Source organism: Fomitiporia mediterranea, assembly GCF_000271605.1.
Source record: "Fomitiporia mediterranea MF3/22 unplaced genomic scaffold FOMMEscaffold_5, whole genome shotgun sequence".
In the NCBI taxonomy this organism is placed as follows: Eukaryota; Fungi; Basidiomycota; class Agaricomycetes; order Hymenochaetales; family Hymenochaetaceae; genus Fomitiporia; species Fomitiporia mediterranea.
Window position 1 is genome coordinate 2,261,963 of NW_006760390.1, and position 20,346 is coordinate 2,282,308.

Genomic DNA, 20,346 nt, shown 5'->3' on the forward strand with positions numbered 1-20,346 from the left:
CTGCATGCAAATGTTGACTGTTCTCATTGCCTGTTACGATTACTGTACATGATATAAAATACAGCGGATATAATAAAGTAAATATGAAATGAAGTATATTCTTTCAATGACACCAAATCTCAAGCTAGACCACCTTCCTTCAGGATGTCCAGCGACTCTCTCGGCACAGCCATCTCCCCAATACCAGGCTTAGAAAATAACCTATTAAAGTCCAGACGCAAGAGGAGCCGTTCAATGCGTCGTCGAGTTTCGCCATCTCCTTCCATCCCTTTAGTTCTTCCCCTTACCGACGTTCGAAGTGAATTCGAGAAATTCGCGACAGTCGCGTTCATGAAGATACTTTTGGATGCGTCAGTGATGTTCAATGGCTGGGAAGTCGTCGAAGATAGTTGCTCGTAGAAAGTCTCAAGGAGTGCCTTGATATTCTATATGCATACGAAGATTAGCTTGTTACAAGAGCGAACAGCTAATAATCATCGTTGGAAGACATACCTGATCAATCTCCTTCACAACTTCCTGCCTCTCCTTGACAAGTCGACCAACAGAGCCGGAAACACCCTCGGATATACTGCCTTCTGTCAGTAAACCCGGAAGTACGTCACCCCATCGTTCCACAAGACCAACGAATCGCTCGCAGACATCAAAAATCGAACGGATCGTTGCGGCAAGTGCAGGCTGCGTCAATAAACTCGCAGAAAGGAGCCGATCTAAGTACGTCGTATGCAGGTTCCGTAAAGTCGTGAAGTCCAAGTTTTTCGACGAAGAGGCTACGTTGTCTTTTGACGCTGACGCTGAAAGTGCTTGTGATGCCGTAGACTTCGACTGCCGCATCGTGTCAGAACTCTTACTCCCTACCAAGTTTCCGCTGGACTTGAGTAGTCCTTTCAGCCGTTGGAACTCTGTCTCCACAACATCATTCATCAGATAACCCAAGAGGACGTCCAAAAACCAGCCCATTAGTCTAACAACGCCCCATCCGCATCGTAAAAGCTCCTTACGAGCCTCCGAGTCTGCGGTTCCACCTTCATCAAGGCCCGTCCATCGACGTCGTGCACGTTGCGAGTTCGACAGTGTAGCCCAGCAAGAATGTACACGGGTGTGTACATGTCGGAGAGATGAGAGGAAGGCGAAGAGTTCCGCGTATATCGTGAGGTCCGATGTCTGGAGGAAGAGGTCTAAGGGCCACGATATTCCATATGTCATTCTCAGGGGAAAGCTGACGCGGTAACGAGTCACGATTAGTACACAGTTCTAAGTAATTGAAAGTAGATGCAACATACCCTAGTAATACATCATCAAAGCGGACTTGTTCGACTCCCAATTGCGACGAGGATAGTGTAGGGACGGTAGATTGACTCAGTGCAGGAAGAAGGGGGCGGACGGGTCCATTGGGCAGTTGAAATCGAATGCGCGAGAGACTTGGATCGTGCTGAGCCGAAGTACCTAGCGAAGCGCGAAGAAGCGCAAGATGGAGGTCTTGTTCGCGGATGAGCGTGCCTGGTCCTGAGCGTGCCGTAAGTCTGGAGTTCTTTAACCTGTCAAATTCTCTAATCAGAGAAAGCCCAAATTCCCCATTTTGCATGAGGAAGTAGTTTGCTCTGGATCGAAATGCGATGATCAGAGTGGTACACGTAATTAGAATATCAGATCTCACAATGACTCGAGAGCATCCTCCACATCGGGCATTGTCAATACATTTGACCAAAGCCATTCGCTAACATTTGCTCGAATCTGAGAGATGACTTCCTCAAAGGCATGTTGATCTTGAGGGAGTACGCTGTTAATCAGCCTTGCATGACTTAGAGCCACAGTGCTCGGAATCTGTCGGTGCCATTTCATTGCTTTTACAGTTCCGATTGCTCTTCCGACGTAGACTATTGACTCCCTTGCGGAAGGCGACACTCGAGAAGGGAAAGCTTCATCGTGAAGCGCGTAGGTCTCGTTCGCTAGCGGCTCAACGGTAGACAATGACCCATGGACCAAAAATGCGGATAGTTGTGTCCGCCAAATCTTTTGCACGGCTTCAGCAAGGCGGGACATGATATATGATACCCGATGACTCCCAGTCTCTGACTATTTAAAGGTCTGTAAGATTGAATAAACAAGAATCTTGCGACACCACTTACTCGGACAAGAAGCAGATCAATGAGTTTGCCAGCTGGCCATGGCCCTTCCTTCTCCAGTTGGGAGACCAATGATTCAACTGCAATAAAAGGAGTCTCCCATTCTGCAAAGGTTGCACGTATGGCGCTTAGGGGTACGAACGATCCTCTTCCAACATAACTGGCATCTTTCTGCAGAATCTTTGCTTCCGTCTCGACGACGAGTGCCTCGTATTCGTCCCTTAGAATTTCGTTGAGTTTTGCACAGAACGCGCATATGTACCGGGAGGGGGATTGAGATAATCTGGCGCAGGCTGCTTTTATATTTCGATAAGATAGGGCAATATGGCCTAACGAACGCGCGATAGAATGTTAAACATGCGGAGACATCAGTATATATATGCTTGTGACTTGAGATGCGCATTTGAGAGCCAACCTAGAGCAACGAGGCAATGTTGTTCGCCGGGATGGAGATACGGTACAAAGTCCTGGTGGAGCTTATCCCCCGTCGGGAATAGCGACGAGGAATGACCCGCTAGGACAAGTAATATTTCAGCGATCATGGGCAACGGAGGAGATGAGACGCGTCGAAAGTCACGGTCAGTGTCCGTGTGTGTCTTCCGGCACCAGACGCGTCGATCGTGACCGTTCACATCCGGCAACGGCGTGCAAGTGCGCAATGCAGTGCAATTCATTCATTTTCGACCTGACTAGTGCTGTAGCAACATCCTCCTGCTCTCCCCGCCCTCGCTTACTACTCATGTCCATCCTTTCGTCCTGCTAGCCGCAATGACTCTGGAGACAGGCCACCTTCAGGACTCGGACGACGACAAGAGCGCCAAGCCCGGAGCTGCTTCCGACTCGCGTAGGTTCTCCATAGACGAAGCCTTCTCGGACGGTGGCGAGGACAACTTCGAGTTCTCCTCCGAATCCATTCGCCGCGAACTTGAAAGGAATGCACCGGCTGCTCATCCCTTCGCGGGAGATGAGGAAATCAACTTTGAAAATATACAGATAGAACCCTCGTATAACGAAACCGACACGTCTATATCCACTCTCGATATTAATGCTCCACCGGTCCACACTCCCGATCCTGCTACTGTGTCCCTTCCGCATTCCCCAGGTACTCCAGAACATAGCTCTGAGGCAGACCATCCGAATCACGAAGACGCTTCCCCTTCGCCAAAAGGTGAAGACAGCAGTCCAGATGGCAGTGCTCATCATTCGTTTCCCTCGGTCGTCATCGACCTCTCCAGACCTCCTGCTTCACAAGTGACGGTCCTTTCAGACAACTCCTCCGAGTCATCGCAACAACATCCAATAACTCCCTCTGATTCCGCGAATGTTACCTCCGAAGCTTTGCCGTCTCCCAAAAGAGCCTCAATGGATGCAGGCATCCCGAACTCTCAATCCCTTCCAATTAGCGTTGCGGTCTCGCGACCACAGGTTCATCGTGTCAGTAAATCCACTGGGCCTAGTGCACTCGAAAAGGTCATCTCGAAGACAAGGCCGACATTCTTGCCTCCAAAGCCAAAGGAAGAGGACTTGAAACATCTAGCTGACTGGGAAATTATGATGAAGAAAAGCAGAGAAGCTCGTAAGCGTTATATTTAGTCTGCCAACTAACATTCTCAAGTTTCGTTTGTCTTGTAGAGGCTAGAAAGAGGAAGCTGCGAGAGGAACGGCGACTTGCGCGAGAGCGTTTGGTAGAGGAATCAACGAGTATTTGGGAGCAGCAAATCGTACCCGACTGGAAGAATGCCGTTCGAGATCCAAAGTTGCGCAAGCTGTGGTGGCATGGCATTCCACCGAAATTACGAGGTATGATGTGGGAAAGAGCTGTAGGAAATGATCTAGCATTAAGTAAAGGCGAGTATCTTGGTTTTAAGTGTCTTGTATTCTAACTCATATCAGGAATTATCAGATACATATCGGACGTGTCTAGCTCGAGCATCCCGAGCCCTTGCTGCAGGCACATTCCCGACAACGACACTGAATCTAATAGATGCAGATATTCGCTCGACACTACCAACGCTCCACATCTTCACTCCTACGGCAGGGCCGATGTATCAGGACCTTCTAGATATGCTCTGTGCCTGGGTGGTCTCACGTTCTGATGAAGGACTCGGTTATGTGATGGGTGCTAGCAAAATTGCTGCTATGCTCTTGCTCAATATGCAGCCGGCATCTGCATTTGTGACTATGAGGAACCTGGTAGAGCGGCATTGCATGCGAAGCTTTTATGGAGGCTTGTCGTGTAAAGAAGAAGTGAGTGCTTTTATAATTCTCTGCTTCTCATATGCTAATAAATTCTATTTGTTCAGGTCGATGCTTATTATCGGTATGTATCTTAACAAGTCCCAAATGACCTAAGCTTACCAAGGGTCCAGTATTTTTGATACTCTCTTAGCAGACTGTATGCCTAAAGGTCCGTCCAACTTCTCGAACTCTCTGGCCCATTTTTTGTTAATCGCTCTACCACATAGTTTACTTTAATTTCAAGCAGCACCAAATTTCCCCCGCTGCATATTTCCCCGAATGGATTATTCCTCTATTCCTCGACCACCTTTCCCTGGAGGCATGTGCGCGAATATGGGACGTACTCGTCCTCGAGGGAGATTCTTTCCTGTTCCGAGCTGCGCTCGCGATTTTGGCGTCGTTGGAGTCTCGTTTGTTCTTTCCGGATCGGCAGGAATTACTAAGTCTTCTGAGGTTCGTTCTTCCCTTCATTTATAAGAACTACTTGTGGTGTTCGTCATTCTGACACAGATACTTATTCACTTACTTAGCGGAGAGAACAAAGCCGCGATCGAAGTAGCTAAACGGGACGGCACTCTCATGGGGAATGGTAAGTACGAGATCTTCGGACTGGATGAGGAGAATGTCTGGGAACGGATTGAAGGGCTTGAAGGGTGGTGGAAGGATAGTACTTGGGCGAGGTTGTTGCAGAGGGAGTTGCCGGATTTGTAACACCACCACCAATTTTACTATTCAGTTATTTGGACTGTTCAACTGTTCATTCGTACTTTATCGTTATAACTAGTTCGGTTTCTGTTGTATGCTGTATACCAAGTTGAACCATGCGGGGAAGGTCTCATTTCAAAAGAGGGGGGGGACACTTAACGTTAGTTCGATTCGCCCATCTCCTTGTCTCCTTGGTTAGTCAAAAGTATGACGGGAAATTTAATTGAGTTCAGAGTAGTTGACTGTCTTTATTCCACCAAGCTGAGAGACTAGATGACTCCTAAAAGCTGTCGTATGCTAGATGCTTAGTGAATCATTTGTACCGTGTCAGGCAACGGAAAATTGGGGTGTCGAGTCATTTGACTGATCGAACAAGTCAGTGCTAAACTTATGAAATTTCAAAAGCCCGTGTCTTGACGACAATTACATAGAACACTACAGATGTAGAAGGTGCTGTCTGGTGAATGGTATTTTGACGAAAGTGCTAGCTAACTTTAGGGGTGGGGGAGGGGAGGTTTCCCATAGTAAGGATAAAAAGTTTGTAATTATAACTACAATGAACATAATTAACGGGTGAGACCCAGGCGAGGCATGGGGTTTCCCAAGTGTAGGTAACAAAGTCAGTGCAGGCACACACACACAATCTCGTAATCGTACAACCACAGCGTCCACAATGACGAGCAAGCAAGTTGCTCGGCCAGTCAGTCAATCAGTCAACCCACTCCCATCGATCAGGGTTGTCAATATTCCAAACCTCCGGTCCAGCGACCTTTTTCCCCTTCTTGTCTGGCGCAGGGTGATGTTTCCACCACGCCCTCGGCTTGTAAACACTCTTCCCTCTTTTATCAACAACCTCAAGACGGGTCTTCACGCTCCTATGTACCTTGATCCCATTCTTCTTCGCGTCACCGTAAACCTTCCTCCCCTGACCAAAGTTCGCGCGCACGAAGTAGTCGTCACGCTTGCCCTTCTGTTCTCGGAACCGGAAGGGTATGAGTTCTAGGATCCACCAGAACCATGCGAGTGAAAGCTGGTCGTAATCAGGTTGCAACGCGTCGCCAAGTTCTTCTTCCTCTTCAGATACAAACTGCTTTGAGTTGTCCTGAGAAGCAGGGGCATCCGGCTTGATTTCTTCGGCAGCCTTCTTGAATAATCCCGTAATAGCCGACCAGCCACTCTTAATCGTATTCCGTACCCACTTCCCTGCCCTCGTGAACTTTAGTAGCAGCATAAAGTGTTTAATGGGGAAGGCGATAATACGAGCGATGATTGTCAAAGGAATGGCAATCAACCCGCCAATAACTTTGAAAAACTCCAAGAATGCAGACGGCTGGGGGTCCCTTGGAGCAATAACCGCATTGGAAGGAGCGGGAATACGTGCTGGACGTTGCCGAACAATAGGATAAAGCATATCAGCATCAATACCGATGTTCCTTTTTAGCATGTCTTTGTCGAAGATAATGCCTGTTTCAGCACGGAAACATTCACGAATCATCCACCGCAGCGGGATGCGGGCTAACGAGTTCCGAGTCCCGTTCTTCACGGAGCCGCCACCGATGTCACAGTGGCATCCCGCAAAGAAGACTTCGAGCACATCGGTATCGACACCACTCTGTGCATTAACGGTAGCCTCGAACATCTCACTTTCTGAACGGTGTTTCCCCATTTTCTTCGCTTTTGGTTTATTGACTTTGACGGCACCCTGGTCAGGAGATGAGAATGTCTTCGGAACAGCGGTTATTGCTTCTGAGCCAGCAGTCTCAGCTGATTTGGGGTCGGAATCCGGTGAATGATGGTAGAAGTTCGGCATGAATTTCACGCGATGCTCGTCCAAAGATAGTGCGTGACGGAAAACACGAATAGAGCTGTTCGTGCCGACGAAGGGCAGTTCTTTGCCGACGATACCGACGGACGCGACAGTATCCCTAATCATAATCGCATGTTTAGACGTCATGAATAGAGGACTTGCGTGGTGGAGGGAATACTAACCATACACCGAGAAAATCGATGTCAACGTCCGTTGAGAAGGTTTTCTTAAAACCTATGCTGTTGATGAGGCCGTCTTTGTCTTCTCTGGTATACATAGCCCAGGCAAAGGGTATTTGAGCATGGTTGTATGGTGGCAACAATCCAACCTTGGGATTAATATGAAAAATGTTAGTGGATGTATGCTACTTGCCCAGAGAGACTGTTATACCTTTTGTACCATTCCAGCGAGAGCACGGGCAGTGTATGCGCCGCGGGAGAAGCCGAAAATGCAGACCTTATCACCGGCTCTGTCTGAAATACAAAAAATAACTGTTAACATTGTCGAATTGGAAAATATGTCAAACAAATATTACAGTTTTGCATTAAATATTGATAGCCCTCTGTTTCTGATGTCAGTGACGGGGATCTCGTAACAATCATACTCAACAAACCTTGAACGTGGGTGGAGAGATTCCAGGCAACCATCTCATCCAATATCTTACTGGCCTTGTTCGTAACGGGTGTTACAAACGCAGAGTTTGTATAGGTACCGATGCCGGCCTGATAGTAGATGAGCTGTTGCGCTTGGTTGTCTTTCTTTAAGCAGGAAAGAAATTGGACAACGTTCGAGTTCTGCGCAATAATGTTGATAGCGTCAAAATTTATCCAAATAACAATCGCGCAGAGGTTCTTACGTCGTCGTCGAACTGGTCTCCAGTACCATCGAAGCACATGATGAGGGTGCGCGCACGGCCTTCCTCGTCCCGGGACTCGGGATCGGGTACCCAGTTTCGGGGCGCGGACTCACGCTGAATGCCAAAGGCCTGGGTTTTTGAGCTTGCTGTTGAGAAACCGGAAGCAGAATTGACCATTGTGGATTCTGCTTCATGGAGGATTGGGCTACTGGGGTCGTAGTGCTTCTGATAAGCACGGTTGAGCAGTGGGGAGCTTTCTAAGGTAGACATCGTTGAGCAAGACCTTGACGTGCACGAAACGATGCATCTTCAGCGCTGGTTATATATGCAAAAGGCGGGGGGATGACGGGTTCGGTCGGTGGCATCTCCGATGCCAGCATTGGTTTCATGATGCTTCCGTGGTCTTCGCCATTGGCAGCTAGCATGATACGCGCACTGGACGGCGCTAGCTTGATGCACTTTGATTGCCCTACTGGACTTCCGGCCAAGGCACGTGTCCGATGAGGGCGCGAACGAGTTACAGATGAATGGCACTAATTTGACGTGTTATGGCAGGAGGCATGGAACGCGAATCCTGACCTCGGTACGACGCCGCCGATCCCCGAACTTAGTCTCGCGTCAGGTGTGCAGACTCTTCTAACTCTGACCATGTCCTCAGACGAACAAGCAGCTCCAGACCTCCCTCTCGGCAAGTATCTTGCTTCCACAGGTCAGGATTTCCGAGATGCATAAACTCCACTGCTCCACTGCTGACAATGCCGCAGACAAGAAAACACGCGACAAGGCGGTCAAAAGCCTCGCAGCATTCCTCTCCACCCCCGCCCAAGATGCACTTCCAAGATCAGAGATGGCAAAGTTATGGAAGGGAATCTTTTATTGTACGTCTTCCATCCCGGCCGCTCCACTCTGTCTAAAACCTTTGCCGCAGGTTATTGGATGTCTGACAAGCCGCGCGTCCAGCAAGCGTTGTCCACCGAATTGGCGGAAATCGTCCTATCAATCTCGTCCGCGAAAGCTTCTCTGTCCTTCCTTAGGGGCTTCTGGGAAGCTATAGTGCGGGAATGGAGTGGCATTGATCGGCTCCGGTATGCTTGCCTTTCCCTTTCCGTCTTCGTGTGTTTTGACAAGCTCGAAGTATGGACAAGTATTATATGCTCGTGCGGAAATTTGTGAATGCAGGCTTCCGACTATTACTTCGAGAACAATGGGAGAAAGAAGCTGTTACTGAATACAAAGATATTTTGACCTGTAGGGGTGGTCCCTTATGGTATGTCCTTTTGTGACTTAATAATTTAGAGTTACAATTGAGTTGGTTTAGTGCGCTGGATGTCCGAATACCGGCAAGCCTCTCATATCACCTCGCGGACATCTACCTAGTGGAACTCGACAAAGTTCTCAAACCCTCTGATGACGCTGACGCTGATACGGAAGAAAGCGCTCCAGCCCCAGCCCCTCTCTCGCCCCTGTTATACCCGTTCTTCGACCTTGCGGCTCGAACAAACTCCAACGTGACGTATCAACGGGTTCATGATGAAATCCTCGACCGTCTCTTTCTTGCGCTGAAACGTCAGCCAGTCCTATCACCTGAACCCCCACAAAGGAAACGCCCTCGGCTTGAGAATGAGCCAACATTTGAAAACATTCGGTCAAATTCATGCCTGGAAGATCCGAAGAAAGAGGACAAGGTCGATAGTGTACAGTTACGGAAGGATTTATTGCGCAAGATGTTTGATGTCGCAAACGGCCCAGACACAAGAGAATCTAACCGGAAAAAATTACATGCTCTTTGGAAGGCCGCTATGGCTGAGGAGCGTATTAGAGAGGTACAACAGAACAGTCAAGATTGGTGAGTTGAGTGCCTTGGATTTGCTTCGTTCTTGAACAACCTAACACACCATCTTGCGCCTGCCAGACACTGAGTTTGATGCTATCATTACCAGAACCCATTTCCTTCTCACGGCCGCATTTGATGAATAGAACTGTAAAGCACTTCCTTTGGAATATTAACACGCGAAAATGCACACTCCGCTTTAGATTTATTCGAGACACGCCTGTCTGTGGGACCAAAGGATCATTCTGAAGCACTTGTCACCTCTAATCAAATGACCCGTAAAGTCTATTGAGCAACGTTCTCTGGGAATAACGATACTCCAGAGAGAAGCCGCTTATCTGTAAATTGATTGTCTTTCGACACCGCAAGTTCACACACACGAGCGCGTGCTTCCTTGGCCCTCGAAGGATAAGTATAAGGGTGGCCAGACGTGACACGATCTTTGTGTCCAACTTGCTCGTTCCCCTTATCTTCCTTGTTGCTTCCGCGAACTGAAGTCAGATGGAGCCATCGGAGAAGAATTCGATTGGCGTCATAAATGTCATACCCGCGGATTTAACCGAGGATGCTTACCTCGAGAAGCTGGGGTACCAACAAGGTATTTGATTCTCACATCCAATGTTTTGCTCCAAGTTTAACTTGCTTGTTTATTGACCGTCTCTGGTCCCAGAATTGAAGCGCTCATTTAGCTTATTGGGCATGATTGGATTCAGCTTCAGCATAGTCACTAGGTGTTATACTGTTTAGCTAGATTTTAACCCCTCAAGTTGACCTGACTTGCTGTGGACTCTTCATGTAGCTGGACTGCTCTTGCAGGCGTCCTAATTGCCGGAATCTCTGCTGGTGGACCTCCAGTCATGATTTATTCATGGATTGCAATTTCAATCTTGACGCTTGCAGTTGCATACTCGATGGCGGAAATATGCTCTTCATATCCGGTTGCTGGTGGCCAATATTCCTGGGTTTATATACTGGCCCCACCCAAAGTTAGTCAAGTCAAATGCTTAATTTGCCCATGACAGCACTAACTGCATCATTCTTCTCAGATTGCAAGAGGTGCTAGCTGGGTGACGGGCTGGCTCATGATTACGGGTGCGTTCTTTCCAAGGGCTTATAACTGGATGTCTAACTAATAAACACTAGGCATCCTTGCAATGGGCGCAACGAATAACTTCGTCTGTTCGAACTTCATTCTAGGTCAAGTAAACCTGACACACCCGGATTTCGTCATCGAGCGTTGGCATATTGTATTAGTTTCTTATGCCGTCGCTTTCTTTGCCGCATTTGTAAATATCTGGGGACCACATCTCCTGGAAAAGATAAGCAAAGCAAGTGATAGTGTTGAGCTAAATTTGTGTACATACAACAAATGGTTAAGATTGTCTTGCAGGCTGCAATCATTTGGAACATTACATCATTCTTCATAGTTGTCATTGTTGTTCTTGCGACCAACTCGAATAAACAACCGTAAGTAATAACTCGCTTGACACTATGGGGGTATACTAACTCATACTTCGAAGAGCGAGTTTCGTCTTCAAGGAGTTTCAAAATTTCACGGGTTTCGGACCCGCCATGGCTGCTATACTTGGGGTACGGCACGCCCTTGTTTCCCGGACTCAAAGCTGATTTGGCATAGATCTTGCAAAGTGCCTTCGGGATGTGTTGTTACGACGCTCCTGCTCATATGACAGAAGAGATGAAGAACGCTTCGAGAGAAGCCCCCAAGGTGAGTTCTGATGGCTTAGTTATACCTTCAGTTCCATTGCTAAATCGTACTGTAGGCAATCATTATGTCCGTATACATTGGCGCTGTAACGGGCTTTATCTTCCTCATTTCTATATGCTTCTGCATCGGTAATATTGATGCAACGGCATCCACACCGACCGGCGTACCCCTCATCCAGATATTCTTCGATTCTACCCAATCAACGGTTGGCTCTTGCTTCCTTGCAACTCTCATCACTATAATTGGTCTGTTTTGTGCGGCTGCTCTACAGGTACGAGCGACATCTTTTTTTTCTCCGTTTATGCTACGATGGGCTTGGGTAACCGATAATTCTTAACTACTATTTAAATAGGCTGAGGGCTCGCGAAGCCTGTACGCATTCGCTCGCGACCATGGGCTGCCTTTCTCCCCCTTCTGGAGCAAAGTGGATCCTAAGAGTAAGATCCCGTTCAACGCCCTTTTGCTCGCCGTGGCCGTCCAGCTCGCACTTTGCGCGATCGATTTTGGAACTACGACTGGATTCAACACTGTCATTGCGATCGGCACGGAAGGCTTTTGTACGTGTGTATCGAAACTTATGAAGGGTATTCTGACTCATGATAATAGACCTGTCGTACGCCGCGCCTTTAGGCGCTCGTGCCTTGAGCAAGCTTACCGGCCATCATCGACGTCTAGAAGGCGCCTATACGTTGGGGAAATTTTCCCTTCTGCTTAACGTCATAGGCCTTCTGTTCCTCCTGTTCGCTTCTATTACGTTCAACTTCCCCCAAGGTATGCGTTGTTATCCTGCGCCATACATTATCCAGACTAATACGATACAGTCAATCCTGTCACGAAGGACAACATGAATTACACATCTGCGGCGCTTGGAGCTATTGGCGCTATCAGTCTCTTGACATGGATAACTACGGGCAGGAAGAAGTTCACCGGTCCAGCTCTTGGTAATGCCGTTTGTGACGAGAGCGGGCCCAGCGAGTCAGTAGAAAAGGTGTCAAATAATTCAGACGTGGATCCAGACGTTCGATAATCGTTTATATTGTGTTGGTCCTCGTAATGTCGTTATTTTTATCATTGACTTGCTTTAAATGGAACGATTTTAAACTCGGCAAAGTATTTCACCATGGATCACTGCAAACCAACCATCCTCCTGCTGACCCCACTTCCTCATTGCTTCAGAGTATTTATTGAGTTCTTCTTCGGTACCCAACCCCGTCTCTAGTGCATGCGTCTTGAAGGGAGGGTTTATCATACGATCCGCATACATGTTAGCCCACCAAGTCCTTTCGACAGGTCCACTGCAACAATAGGTACCCGACGTCGAGGTAATCTGATCGCGTGTGAATCCAGCTTTCAAAGCCCAAGAAAGAAGTCGACGGCCCGCACGCGGTTGGTTGCCCTTCGCTTCCGCAACGCGCAAATAAAGGTCCAACCACTTCTGTATTGTTTCGTCTGGATCGGGGTAATAAATCATACTTCCTACCTCGCCTTCTTTAACAGCGACTGTTCCTCCTGGTTTCGTCACCCGGCGCATCTCGCGTAACGCCTGGACTGGATCCGGGATGTGTTGGAGTACCTGGTGGACGTGTACGATATCAAACGTGTTGTCAGGGAAATCTAGTGCGTGGACGTCTCCGACTTTAAACTCGATATTCGTAATTCCTCGCTCAGAGGCCATTGCACGAGCTTTTTCTAAAACGTCAGGCACTGGCTCGATACCGATGACATGACCTTGCGGAGCGAGATCAGCGAGATCAGCCGAAATAGTTCCAGGTCCGCATCCAACATCGAGAATACGAGAGTCTGGTTTGATCAAGCCTGACTTTACTAGGTATCCAGATGAATTCTCAGCGGTGCGGACGGAGTGGATGCGTAGAACCGTCTCGGAATGGTCCTTCAAAATCCAGATAGGAAATTTAATCACGCCAGGATGGACAGTATGTACGTACAGCGATATATGTTGAAGGCTTTTGGGACATCTTGTTGAATAGTTGCAAGGGTATGGGTTTTGATCTACCTTGATGCCAGGACTAAGAGCTATTTATTGACTGAGGCAGAGCTCACGTGAGCGCTTAGAGCTATCCCCTATCCGCTCCATACGGACATGTCCTGAAGGAATTTATCTCATATGTATTGTGACTCCAACACCGTGTATCTTTATCACAGTGAGCGCAATAATAAAACAGGGCTAAGGGATCATATCAGACCCTGTGTGTAATAACAAACCGAGAATAATATGTCTGCATTCCAAATCAATCAAATAAAACAGTTCATTCTTCCCATTCAGGCCATCAGAGCGATGTGACGTAGTTCACTATCGTGCTCGTCAGAACATCAAAAACATAAAAATAGTTTGGAACGGCATACTTTTGGACCTGCTGGCCCACTTTCATCGGCGGGTATTCCGAATCTTCAGCCACAGTTCCTAGATCGATAGCTTGTGCCCTCAATTCTCTTGCCTTATCGGCCAACAACGGTATGGGATCAAGGTCAAAATCGGACGAAAGGTGGTAAAAGAAGGTGCTCGAGATCCGTATGAGTGGACGGTCCGGATGGCTGTGCTTCCTCTTCTCAGTAACCTATATCATTATTCAGTTAGAAAAGAATAGAAAGGAATCCGTGATGAACAAAAAGATTAACGAACCTCTAAAGTGCTATCGTTCACTACAACTTCGTGGTACCCTGCCTTGACAAGCCCACCGCTGAGATGCTCGAGCTGCTTACCGGCTTGAACAAGGAGGTAGCGTCCGGTAGGCGGGAATTTCACAGGAATACGTTTCCCGGTATTACGTGCCCATATGTTCAAGCCAGGGTAACGAGACCTTCCATGAATTGTGAGGAAGTTAAGGTCTGTGTGGAAACCTGCAAGGATTGTACTTCATGGACGATTTAAGGCCAGATTTGGCACATACAGGATGGCGGGAATCATACTCTTTCTGTCCGTATTTCTTAAGGTCTGATGCTGTCGGTGCAAGAAGATGGGGACTACAGAATACAAATACATCAGGTCATGTATTTGGAATCCAAGACAATGAAATACCTACCCATAGCGGCTTGCTTCAATGAACGTTTCGCGTGGCAGAGCCAAACCAAGAGCAGCCATTTCAGCAACACCCATTACACTGGTGGAAAATAAACCCGTTGAGGAATCTGCGATATATCCGAATGATATTGAACTTACGCATTCTTCATGCAATTACCCCACTTTTCCAGTGTAGGTACCCATCTCGACTTTATTTCCTCGTTCTCAGGAACAACATTCGGTGCATTAAGAGAGGGATATTTCGTTTCATACGGCGGTACATCGCCCATTTTCCAGAAGAAGCGACATTTAGGATCAGGTTGGTGACCGGTGATGTCTAATGGTCTCTCGGCTGGGTCAAGGCGAGTGATAACTTGCAGGCATGGCTCATCAACGGCACACTTGGGCTTCTCGGTATTTTCGAGTGTAACTCCCACTTGGTAGCCTAGCTCGGGTCTCTCGTCCTTCCGCAAGGCCTCTTCCGGCTGGGCAAAGTAGTCCTCCATCAAGTCCAGGAAGGCATCTTAGGGGACACAGGTGGATTTAGGCCAGAGGACAGAGAGCTAATAAGCATGCGGCGTACTATTGTCGTCCTCTGAGACACGGGAATCCTCGACTAGCAAGGCTCCATATGTGATGAGAGCATCAGCCGCCTATCCAGAGTGTATGCAGATAAAGAATCAGTTCAGCCAAGTTGACATTGCTGCAAACACGATCACCTTTCTGCACTCCGATACAACCGCCTGTGATTCAGGAGGTTCGTTCAGGAAGATATCAAGGCTGACGATGGGCAATGTAGCAAATGTCATGGTAAGAAATAGAAAGGATAGTCGTTGCGCGTGCCATCCGGCGAGAAGTTGACTGTTGTGGCCATGTGCTCATTTACTGACTGACGGAAATGTGCGTGTAGAATGATTCCTCAAGGCGCATCAGAATTCCTGAGCGCCAAGCTGAATATCATCTTCATTTTCGAACAGTAACTGTACTTGTGGAAATATTTGGCATGTAATTGTAAGAGCAAAGCGTGGCGGCACAAAGTGAACTGTGGTAGGCCGACACAAAGTCTTTGACACGCGAGACTGGCGTACCCTCACGCCACTGCCCGCGCCTTCCGACCCGACCACCACGAAGGGTCCTTCCCTCTCTACAAGTAAGCCTCCCACAAGTGAGCAAGTGGTATCTACCACACCCCAGACCAACGAGACAGTGATTTGCGGGTACCAATAATACACCATGTTAAATGTAAGCCTTATACGTTATATATCGCAAATCGCCGTCCTCATCGTGCCGATGACGCAGATCTGGACTGTGAAGAAGAAACAACAACAGGAGGCGTCAAGTCCAAGAGCAAGTAAAAGAACAGCTGGGCATATCCGGGTTCAGAAAGGTAAAATTAAGTTTGGATACATTAAGGGAATGATTGAATCGATCTTGTCGAGTCAGACATCTCAGAGCTCGAGGAGTATTCCACGATGAAGCCGACTTGGGAGGACTACGAGAACGATCCATTGAACTTCACTCTGACAATTAGACCCGATGAAGGTATAAGGCACTGTATCCAAGGTGCAATGGCCAGCTAATTGTATGTACAGGGATGTATCAAGGCGGTGTATACGTATTCCGGTTTAAAATCCTCGAAACCTACCCACACGACGTACCAACAGTCAAGTGCACCCAAAAGGTGAGTCACAAAAATGGATTATTAAACTGGAAGTAATTATATCAATACCCAGATATACCACCCGAACATCGATCTAGACGGAAACATTTGTCTGAACATCCTCCGAGAAGACTGGAAACCCGTTCTCAATCTTAATTCAATCTTTGTTGGTTTACAGTACTTATTCTTAGAACCTAACGCGGATGATCCTCTTAACAAAGGTATGCCATTATACACGGAGTTTATATCTCAAGAGGCTAACACGCAAACGTAGATGCTGCCGAAGTGCTCCGTCGCGACCGAGAGCAGTTCGTGCGTAATGTGAAGTACTCCATAACCGGTGGGACTATTGATGGTGTAACGTATGATGACGTACGAGGAGCACCAGTAAGCAAAGAGAAATCGATTAGCAGGGAGAAGTCGAAGGAGAAGTCGAGTGAATACGTTCGAGAGGCTCTGCGAACTCCAAGCTCGGAGTATCAGTAGTTCAATGCTATCGTTTTTTTCTTTCGCGCATTTTCATTGTTATGTAGTGATGGATGGCCAATTGCACTGATATTACAGGACCCTGTGGGAACTAAGACAGCTGCAAGAAGATGTACATTGAGACAGCCAAACATTCAGCTTCCTCTGTATGTTGTATATGAGTAGGGGCTCAACAAAAGAGGTATATGGTAGTGCTGTGCCGTATCTTTCACTTCAAATACGACCTGTCCAATAATCAGCCCCAGAGTGTATGCAGGAGTAAAGACAGTTGTTTACCTCAACCCAGGGATAGAAGCATTCTCTGCCGGTTGCCGCGAAGTACTCTTTTGTCTGGAACACAATCTTGTAAAGCCCGGCACGAAGGATTGCAAGTTGTTCAACAGATTCGCGAGTCGCTATGAGTAGATCCAAGCACCGCCCATCTTCGTTGGTCTCTCTAAGATACACGTTAGAACATGGCGATTATAATCAGCATAGGCAGATGCATTCACCCATGGGCGATGGGATCGAAGGCAAAGACTTCTCCTTCCGATGAATCGGTTATCTTTCTGTGTCTTTGCAGCTGGACCTGAACGCCACGAGCAGGCTTGCCCAGCGACGAGTCAAGAACTATGGAAGCAGAGTATGTTAGACGGTAGACAGTTGACTGTTCTGACATTAAGACGTACCGTGGCAGGTGATAGGGGATTTGTCGTTGTTGGACATGGTAAGTGTTTAACCCAGTGGGGATGCGCTGAGGCTGATGAAATGACGACAGTCATATAAATATTTATGCTGGAGATGCCTTTTATTGTACGTCGTCCGGATAAGGCTTCATCTGATGCACGTGGGGCTTGTGCACTACGACAATGAATTGTTGGTTGGTGTCATACGGATCCATCTGTGCGATATGCAATCTATGAATGAGCTACGACATGATGCAATAAGGCATGTTTGATGGGGTGTGCACAAGGTTTGGCTTGGACGATCGTTTCTGGCTGAGCTGAAGACTTTCCTCATTCATCCGATCGGCGAAAGATTTTGTTTTGCCAACTCTTCAGTCTGTTTCCACCAGTTATGTCCGCCTTTAGAACACACTACTAACGAATTCTTCTCTCTCTGCATCCTGTTTATTCTACAACATTCTTTTTTTAAATTTAATTCCCAATGGAAACCTCCCATGGTCAACCGAGATTCTTGATTATAGATTCTTATGACTCCTTCACCTACAAGTTAGTCGTTCATCTCTTCGAGGTGCAAATAATAACAAGCAATTTCTTTCAGCCTAGCAGCCCTCTTTAAGCAATCCATACCATCGGCTCTGATTCATATCATAAAGAATGACGAATTCGACTTTGACGAGTTGGCCCCGTTTCTACCTTATTTTTCTGCTGTGGTGGTCGGTCCAGGACCAGGATCACCAGCAATACCCTCCGACGTGGGCGTCGTGGACAGTCTCTGGAGTTTAGCTGAGGACAAGCAAATGCCTATTTTTGGCGTTTGCCTCGGCATGCAAAGCCTTGGACTCGCTTTCGGAGCATCTTTACGAAGACTGAACGTCGTGAAACATGGTCAAGTTTCTCGTATAATGTACAACGAAGAGATCCTCTTTGAGGGCATACCACAAGGAGCATCCGTCGTTCGTTATCATTCACTTTGTGTCGATCCTCGTGATGCGTCGAAATTGGTCGAGCTAGCTTGGGCCGATGACGGTACGGAAAATGGCCGAGTCACAATGGCTCTTAAGCATCGAACGAAGCCGTTCTATGGTGTGCAATATCATCCAGAATCTGTTTGTACGGATGGAAGTGGCCCACAACTAGTACGAAACTTTTGGCGCCTTGCTTGTGAATGGAGGTCTAAGGCGAGACGGCCGGTCAAAACATGGGACGACAACGCGGAAAGACAGTTTTCTGTTAACATCTGGCCGGCGTTTTGGACAAGAGACGCACATCACCTTAGGTTCAACCCACAACGAGTGACATCCACGAAAATATCCCTTCCTCAACTGAAGGTACCGCAAGTATGCGAAGTATTAGGGGTTTACAAGGCCAACACGGATTTTGTACTCCTAGATTCCGCTGCGGAACCTGGATCATACTCTATCATTGGATGTATGCATCCTAACTCACTCAAGATACAGTATTTTGTAGGTGACGATTTTGTCACCCTAATTCAAGGAAAGCGGCGCACGCTATCTGCTTTGGGATCCTGCGACGTTTGGACATGGTTAGCTTCATTTATGCGAACTAAGGACGGCTTGGGCGGTGACCCTACCATCCCGTTTTGGGGTGGACTTGTCGGTTACCTCAGCTACGAGCTTGGTTTCGAGACACTGCGCTGCGGACATGGGAAGATCAATCCAGAGAACAAGCGCTTTCCGGATGTCAACCTTGTCTATGTTGAAAGGAGTCTTGTCGTTGACACGAAAACAGGAGAAGTCACCATACAATCCCTTTTGCCGAAGGACGACGATTGGTTCGCATTCACCGCTTCGGCATTGAAACGCGCAGCTGTGGGAGAAGAAATCACTCGTAAATCTTCCGGCTTGGAACGCCCTTTGTCTGCTTCGAAGACTACAGTCGTCTATCCTGACAAGGCCAAATATATCTCGAGAATTAAGCAGGCACAAGACTGCCTCTTCTCGGGAGAGTCGTACGAACTCTGTCTCACGGCACGCACTCGGTTGCTTGTACCCAAGAGCCCAGTAGCATCTTCTCAATCATCATGGGAGATCTACAAGAAGCTTAGATCAGCGAATCCAGCACCCTATGCTGCATATATCCGCTTTCATCCATCAACGCTGATATCCTCCTCGCCAGAGAGGTTCCTGTCGTATTCTCGGCCTCCTTCACAGCTCTTCCAACTTCGACCTATCAAAGGTACCGTAAGGAAAGGAAACGGTATGTCAAGAGATTGCGCGGCAGAGATTCTGAATAGTCCGAAAGAAATTGGTGAAAATCTCATGATTGTCGACCTTATCCGTCATGACTTGCATGGAGTCCTAGGCACTGGTGTCGACGTCAGGAAGTTTTGTGGTATTGAGGAGTATGAAACAGTATGGCAGCTTGTGAGCGTCATTGAGGGTTCTGCTTATCCTCATGGTGAATCCTTGGATGACATAAAGCCTTTCGTTTGTGACAAACAACTGGCATGGGAAGTTCTTCGGAAATCCTTGCCACCTGGCAGCATGACTGGTGCTCCAAAGAAACGTAGTGTTCAGATCCTGCAAGATCTCGAGGATGATGAGCGGGGAATCTATTCCGGCGTTATGGGTTACTGGTGCGTTGGAGGTGGAGGTGATTGGTCGGTGATTATACGCAGCTGCTTCAGGCATGAAGACGAGCCGATGTCTCAAAACGATCCGACGGACGTCGATAATACAGGACATGATGAATGGCTTGTTGGTGCTGGAGGTGCCATTACTGCACTGTCTGATCCCGAAGCGGAATGGGACGAGATGTTGGCGAAGTTGCAGAGTGTCCTGCGGTCTTTCCGAGTTGGTGAATGAGCTGTGCTGTGCGTCCAACACGCACGCGTAGATGATCTTTTTTTTTCTGTTTCTGTTTTTGCCCTCAACATTCATCTGTTGATGGTACTTATCATTATTACATTTCAAGCACTCAACGTGCTATTTTGTTTTTAGACATCCAAAACCAATAATGGATACTGTAGTAAAGTGTAACCGTCGATCCGTCGGAGCGGCTGGACGGTCCGCTCACCTCACGTGCAGAATGTCGCTCAACAGTTTTCATGTCGAAGTAGCTTGCTTAAATCTTCCGATGTTCCAAATGTCTGCATGGATGACTGCGTCATCATCATCCCTGTTCAACCTCCCGGCCCGTTTCTGTAGTGCTGATCAGCGAGAATAAGATGTTTAACGGCCAAGTACTTCTAACCGGATGACGAGGAACGT

The 20,346-nt window shown here is 47.7% G+C and overlaps 8 protein-coding genes across 8 annotated transcripts; 5 read left to right on the forward strand and 3 right to left on the reverse strand.

Moving 5' to 3' along the window:
- Nucleotides 1–32: 32 nt before the first annotated feature.
- On the reverse strand, nt 33–2,665 carry FOMMEDRAFT_121761 (uncharacterized protein; the record flags this gene model as incomplete). Its single annotated transcript, XM_007265731.1, has 6 exons — nt 33–425; nt 493–1,216; nt 1,281–1,598; nt 1,655–2,073; nt 2,127–2,452; nt 2,539–2,665. 6 exons carry the CDS (start codon nt 2,663–2,665, stop codon nt 120–122), a joined length of 2,220 nt encoding a protein of 739 aa, XP_007265793.1. The 3' UTR covers nt 33–119.
- A 226-nt stretch (nt 2,666–2,891) lies between these two features.
- Nucleotides 2,892–5,072, forward strand: FOMMEDRAFT_133514 (RabGAP/TBC; the record flags this gene model as incomplete). Its single annotated transcript, XM_007265732.1, has 7 exons — nt 2,892–3,699; nt 3,756–3,965; nt 4,027–4,370; nt 4,427–4,443; nt 4,493–4,530; nt 4,589–4,814; nt 4,892–5,072. 7 exons carry the CDS (start codon nt 2,892–2,894, stop codon nt 5,070–5,072), a joined length of 1,824 nt encoding a protein of 607 aa, XP_007265794.1.
- A 470-nt stretch (nt 5,073–5,542) lies between these two features.
- Nucleotides 5,543–7,999, reverse strand: FOMMEDRAFT_167433 (uncharacterized protein; the record flags this gene model as incomplete). The annotated part of the gene is made up of 6 exons (XM_007265733.1): nt 5,543–6,991; nt 7,056–7,201; nt 7,264–7,346; nt 7,409–7,435; nt 7,487–7,667; nt 7,730–7,999. 6 exons carry the CDS (start codon nt 7,997–7,999, stop codon nt 5,776–5,778), a joined length of 1,923 nt encoding a protein of 640 aa, XP_007265795.1. The 3' UTR covers nt 5,543–5,775.
- A 378-nt stretch (nt 8,000–8,377) lies between these two features.
- Nucleotides 8,378–9,736, forward strand: FOMMEDRAFT_106719 (Nop52-domain-containing protein; the record flags this gene model as incomplete). The annotated part of the gene is made up of 6 exons (XM_007265734.1): nt 8,378–8,438; nt 8,494–8,607; nt 8,658–8,814; nt 8,865–8,996; nt 9,048–9,575; nt 9,642–9,736. Coding segments are annotated over 6 exons (993 nt in total). The 3' UTR covers nt 9,643–9,736.
- A 325-nt stretch (nt 9,737–10,061) lies between these two features.
- On the forward strand, nt 10,062–13,277 carry FOMMEDRAFT_106721 (amino acid transporter; the record flags this gene model as incomplete). The annotated part of the gene is made up of 13 exons (XM_007265735.1): nt 10,062–10,158; nt 10,231–10,291; nt 10,360–10,546; nt 10,607–10,652; nt 10,704–10,900; nt 10,951–11,027; nt 11,081–11,150; nt 11,197–11,286; nt 11,342–11,557; nt 11,639–11,843; nt 11,893–12,057; nt 12,108–13,177; nt 13,233–13,277. 12 exons carry the CDS (start codon nt 10,062–10,064, stop codon nt 12,311–12,313), a joined length of 1,617 nt encoding a protein of 538 aa, XP_007265797.1. The 3' UTR covers nt 12,314–13,177; nt 13,233–13,277.
- Nucleotides 13,278–13,486: 209 nt separating this feature from the next.
- On the reverse strand, nt 13,487–15,114 carry FOMMEDRAFT_106724 (Clavaminate synthase-like protein; the record flags this gene model as incomplete). Its single annotated transcript, XM_007265736.1, has 8 exons — nt 13,487–13,597; nt 13,651–13,862; nt 13,928–14,159; nt 14,215–14,268; nt 14,328–14,405; nt 14,465–14,828; nt 14,889–14,958; nt 15,025–15,114. 8 exons carry the CDS (start codon nt 15,112–15,114, stop codon nt 13,567–13,569), a joined length of 1,131 nt encoding a protein of 376 aa, XP_007265798.1. The 3' UTR covers nt 13,487–13,566.
- Nucleotides 15,115–15,410: 296 nt separating this feature from the next.
- FOMMEDRAFT_121777 (uncharacterized protein) lies at nt 15,411–17,316 on the forward strand. Its single transcript, XM_007265737.1, has 9 exons — nt 15,411–15,547; nt 15,605–15,692; nt 15,749–15,847; nt 15,898–15,986; nt 16,039–16,186; nt 16,240–16,675; nt 16,728–16,887; nt 16,943–17,060; nt 17,120–17,316. Exons 1-6 carry the CDS (start codon nt 15,539–15,541, stop codon nt 16,449–16,451), a joined length of 645 nt encoding a protein of 214 aa, XP_007265799.1. The 5' UTR covers nt 15,411–15,538; the 3' UTR covers nt 16,452–16,675; nt 16,728–16,887; nt 16,943–17,060; nt 17,120–17,316.
- A 281-nt stretch (nt 17,317–17,597) lies between these two features.
- On the forward strand, nt 17,598–20,176 carry FOMMEDRAFT_167437 (para-aminobenzoate synthase; the record flags this gene model as incomplete). The annotated part of the gene is made up of 2 exons (XM_007265738.1): nt 17,598–17,662; nt 17,715–20,176. 2 exons carry the CDS (start codon nt 17,598–17,600, stop codon nt 19,939–19,941), a joined length of 2,292 nt encoding a protein of 763 aa, XP_007265800.1. The 3' UTR covers nt 19,942–20,176.
- Between the last annotated feature and the right edge of the window lie 170 nt (nt 20,177–20,346).

Bases quoted from the DNA above. Each gene is read 5' to 3' on its own strand.
- FOMMEDRAFT_121777 (XM_007265737.1), top strand. The intron at 15,693-15,748 runs GTAAAATTAAGT...TTGTCGAGTCAG, and splicing joins GCATATCCGGGTTCAGAAAG to ACATCTCAGAGCTCGAGGAG. The intron at 15,848-15,897 runs GTATAAGGCACT...TTGTATGTACAG, and splicing joins GACAATTAGACCCGATGAAG to GGATGTATCAAGGCGGTGTA.